The sequence below is a fragment of the Pterocles gutturalis genome, unplaced genomic scaffold (assembly GCF_000699245.1).
Source record: "Pterocles gutturalis isolate BGI_N339 unplaced genomic scaffold, ASM69924v1 scaffold15172, whole genome shotgun sequence".
In the NCBI taxonomy this organism is placed as follows: domain Eukaryota; kingdom Metazoa; phylum Chordata; class Aves; order Pterocliformes; family Pteroclidae; genus Pterocles; species Pterocles gutturalis.
Window position 1 is genome coordinate 677 of NW_010115613.1, and position 4,590 is coordinate 5,266.

The window sequence follows — 4,590 nt, forward strand, 5'->3', positions numbered from 1 at the left end:
GAGACGAAAGGTAGGTAAAAACATTCTGCAGAAATCCCACCCCAGAGTCTCTTCACCCCTGTGCCCCCAGCCAGGAGGGGGTATGGCGCTCAGCCCCTCGGGCTCAGCACCTGCAGCAGCCACACTCTTATCTCTGCAATGGGCACGTGTGTCTGGGGAGAGGAGAGCTAACGGGCTGGAGGGATGCGTCTGTGCCACGGGACAGATCGGAGCACGGATCACCAGCTGCTGCTGCCCTCCCGTCTGGCTTGGAGGGACGCGAGCCCGTGCGTGGCTGTGGACACCGTAAGGGGCACGGCTCTCCTTGCTGACAGCCCTGACAGAAGGGTCACGCCAGGGAAACTGCTCAGCTCGTGTTCCTGCTGGGACCATCTGAGGAAATGCTAAAACCTGCTGTTCTGTCCCTAAAGCTGTTCAGGGCTGGCTGCAGCCCCACTGTCCCCATGGCACTACACCACAAACCCCAGAGCAAGAGAGACTTGACCGTACTCTTCCTCCTCGTCGGTTGTGAACAGATTCAGTCGAAATCCTGTCTCAGCGCCAGCAGGTTTCTTGACCTCCAGACCTCCCAGCAGCCTGGCCAGAAAGTTCAGTTCTTCCTTCACCAGCGGGTTAGGGGCTACGCTCTCCTGCGGGACACAGCGGTGGGTTCGTTGGGCAGGTTACCAGGGAGATGAGCACTGCAATCCCTGTGTTTTCTGATATTACATAAATGTTCTTTGGAGCGATATAAATACATCTCTGGATTGTTAATGGTACAGGCTGTGCAGATAACTAGTAATTATCAGCTATGTATTTCAAATGGTTGCTTGAATTTATAGACCCAGGACAAGATAATTTTCCAACTAAATTGAACAGCTGAGAAATCTGTAAAATCAGCGTTGTGTTTGCTGAAGAGACTAAAATAGTGCACCATTTAAAAAGCCCACCATTGCATAAGCCTGTGGGTAAGATTCCTCAGGAGAACGTGCCCTTCCCCTAGCTCAGAAGGGACTTGGGAGGACTGGATGGCTCTCTGAGAAAAACTGAACAGGTTCCCCTGAATTTATCCCCTAAGTGCAGACCAAAAAGCTGGTTATTGTTTCCCTGAGCAAGGAAATGAGCACGGGGAAGACAGTGCAGCGGCATGGTAAATGGTCTGGAGATGGTGCATAGGGCGTTTCACTCCGTGGCCCCATCTCTTCAGAGACAGGGAAGCAGAACGTGAAATCTGTGGATGTGGTGAAAGCGCTCAAAGGAAACGCTCCCACCGCATGTGACCAGCCGCAGGACTCGCTGTCACAGGCTGTTTAACCAGGGACAGGGACAGAACACTGACCTTCGCCCGGGACACCAGGTTTTTGGATGCTCCTGACATGTGTGTCTCCACCGGCCGACTGACACTGTACCTGGAGAGAACACACGGGGAGGAGCAAATCGTTGCCTGTGTGCGACACGGGAAGTGGGAGGAGCAGCACAGCATCTAAACATGATTCTAGGATATTTTTCTGAAGACTGTGAATAACTGAAAGGAGAAGTTACAGTTCAGTTTTATGGGGTATTGAGGCATTAAAATGTGTGAGGGACAGAGTGTAAAAAAGGACACTACTGTTATTCTGTCAATGGAAAGATTATGTAAGATGAGCATGGAGAAAAGAAAGGATTTCCTGAATGGAGTTAACTTCCCAGGGTATGCAGCACCAACTGAGAGCTCTCTACTCAGCTCTACTGCAGACATAAATCAAACGTTGGCTCTTTCCCACAGCTCTATACACATCTGTCCACATGTGTGCTGTTTCAGGACATCACTTTGTGAAAAAGTCAAGCTGATGACAGCAAGAGGCAAAAATACACAAGGCAGACAATGTGCTTCTGGACAAATCCATAAGGATCAACATTCGCTTCCCACTTCTGTGTAGGACAAGAGTGACTTACATGTTTGTTCCAAGTTTGAGGACTCTGTCTCCATAAAGTTCAAATGATCCTTCCCTTTGTGGAGTGACGTAGTTTCCATCAGTGGTGAACTCAGTTCTTTTAACTTCATCTCCATTGCAATTAAACATCCTTAAAAACAAGCCATTATTGAACCCCACTGAGCAGTGTTACTGCTGCTTTTCAGCTCTTCCTCGGCGTACCGCACACAAGGAACAGGAATAAACCCTGGATTGACTGGAGCAGAGGACGCCAGCAGCACAGTGTGGGTTCCACTGCTGGGGGACTGGGTCCCAGGTCCTCTCCTTTCCAGAGCCCTGCCTGAAGGGTCAGCTCTCCCCACGAGCAGTGGTTCCGAACTCACCTGATGAGTCCCGGGACCTCGGTGCCCCAGGGAACAGGGCCGGATATCGGCAGCACAAAGCGACCATTCGAGTTCTGCACTTTGTCCTTCAGAAAGATGGAGACCTGCAAAAGAACATCCCAGAACATCAGTTACACACCTTCGGAGCTTCTTTGAAGCCCAACCTTGCGGCCCCCCTGCCCGGACTGTGAGTGGTTTCCGAGAGGTTTTCATGTATATACGGAGCCTACGACACGGGCCAAAGCCAGCAGGGTCCAGAGGATGGGCACACTCATCCCAGAATAAAGAAAAACCCCAAACCTGTCCTGCCTGTGCACTTGAGTGTCATCCATTTGTTTAGAGAATATCAAGCCCTATGACTTCAAGCTCAGGGTCTCAGCTTCATATCAAATTTATAGTAAAATAAAAACATATTTATCACCTAGCAAATCCATACGAGTAGATATTCCTTTTCTCATAACACTTTAGAATTATCGAGTATTGTTGTAGTACCTGTGCTCAGTCTGTGCAGTGTTGAAGACTGACATTACGAGCACATCAGGATGACTGACAAGCCTGAGGAACAAACCCAACCGGACAGTGTCACCGCAACAAGGTGCCTTCATGCCACAAACTCCCTTTTGCTCTCACTGACTGGTTGCGTTGGGCTCTTACCCGTATGTGCATGTCCTGGAAAAAAATGAGGAGCGTTTGTCTGATAAGCTGAAATTCACCATCGGAGAGACAGCCGTACGTCTGGAAAAGAAAAACCATCACGTGAGGCTTTGCACGTGTGCCATGCCCAACCCAGGGCAAGGTGGAAACAAGTATGTCGGAATTCTGCTGGCCAAAAATGTGTGCGGGGAGGTGGAAATGATGTACGGGGGGCTGCTGGGCATTAGCAGTAATTATGATCCGTGACCAAGAGCCTGATTTAATTTCTGTGCTGAAGCCAGTGGAGACTTTGATGAGGGTGAATAAGCAATGTATTGATTATAACTGGGCTGGCAGGGAAATAACACTTGAATTGAGGACAAGCCCTGCGGAAACATTTCGTGACTTCCCAGAACTTTGAACATTTTTGAAAGCAGTTCCCTTTCCCTGGGTACTCCTGTTCTTTGTCACGGCAGTTCCATGAGCAAAGGCTGCTGACCGGGGGGCAGCGTGGTTCCCTCAGGTTAAACGGAGAGGAAGGGTATTCGCATGGTTCTCCCGGGATGAGAACACATCAACCCCCACACCTGAGACAGCACTTACTGACGCTGTATCTACTAAGATTAGCTGGAAAGAGGAAAAAAAAACCTCTCAGCAGTGTGTCCCCCCATTTTCCTAAGGATTCTTACGTCAATCAGCTGGCGGAAGGTTTCGTCCACCTGGTTGAGAATGCCCGGAGCATCGCGTATGAAATCCTTGATGGCGTCCAGGTGGTTGAAGGTGACCAGCAGGATGTCCCTGGGCCGCGGGCACAGCAGCACTTGGTATTTGAACGCCATGGTCATCAGGTCGTACAGCTGCAAAGAACACGGGGAAATACCGGTTCTGTCACACGACAGAGCAACAGCGCCGAGGTCCCGTTGATGCAGGAGGGGTTTGGACACCTGGGCTCGCACTGCCTACGGTGAGAGGAACCTTTTCCGCTGCTTCCGAAGCCAGTGAGAGCTCTGCCATCCCGCCGCCAGCCCTCCCGCTGCCTGTCAGACCGTGCCAGTCCCAGCAGCACCCACACCCGCGCAGGGGGCTCACGGGGGACCAAGTTCCCACCATTTCTTTCAAAATGCCCTCCTGGATGGACTGTTTGCAGGCAAACATTCTAACACCCGCAACCGCAAAACAGGGGCTGTCACTACAGAAACACAGCGATTCATACGCACCCACAGAGGTATCTGTTTTTAATAAATATAAATTGATTGCAACCAGAAGCTTGTGGAAGTGCAGGGTGGGGGCTGGCCGGTGGGGCTCTACCTTGTCCATGCTCGCCTGGTTCAGCCGCATGATCGACGCGTGAGCCAGCCGGTCGTACACGGTGCGCAGAGCTTTCTTGGAATAGAGCTCCTGCGGTTTAAACAGCTCCTCCATAAATTTTTTATTGAACATGGTTGTGATGATGTCATTCATAACTGCAACGACAAAGAGCCTCTGGTTCTTGCTTTGGAAGCAGCACGTTCAGCTGCTTCGTTCCCCAGCGAGAACGCGGACACTGAGAGCGGCGAGGAGCGAGATGAAGGCTCACCTGTGAAAACCAGGTACACGGCCACAAAGAAAAGAGGAGGAGGAGGAACAGCACTTCTTAATGTCAACATTTTTCTCAGTGAGCAGCAGGCTTCCTGCTGGCTGTC

At 50.9% G+C, this 4,590-nt stretch overlaps 1 protein-coding gene across 1 annotated transcript in view; it reads right to left on the reverse strand.

Moving 5' to 3' along the window:
• The window catches only part of OSCP1 (organic solute carrier partner 1), a gene marked incomplete at both ends in the record, with an annotated part of 7,007 nt that overhangs the window by 269 nt on the left and 2,148 nt on the right, over positions 1–4,590 (reverse strand). The window contains 7 exons of the mRNA XM_010075250.1: positions 490–629; positions 1,319–1,388; positions 1,915–2,043; positions 2,276–2,379; positions 2,930–3,010; positions 3,598–3,765; positions 4,217–4,371. Coding sequence (XP_010073552.1) covers positions 490–629; positions 1,319–1,388; positions 1,915–2,043; positions 2,276–2,379; positions 2,930–3,010; positions 3,598–3,765; positions 4,217–4,371 — 847 coding nt within the window. The remainder of the gene's footprint in view (positions 1–489; positions 630–1,318; positions 1,389–1,914; positions 2,044–2,275; positions 2,380–2,929; positions 3,011–3,597; positions 3,766–4,216; positions 4,372–4,590) is intronic.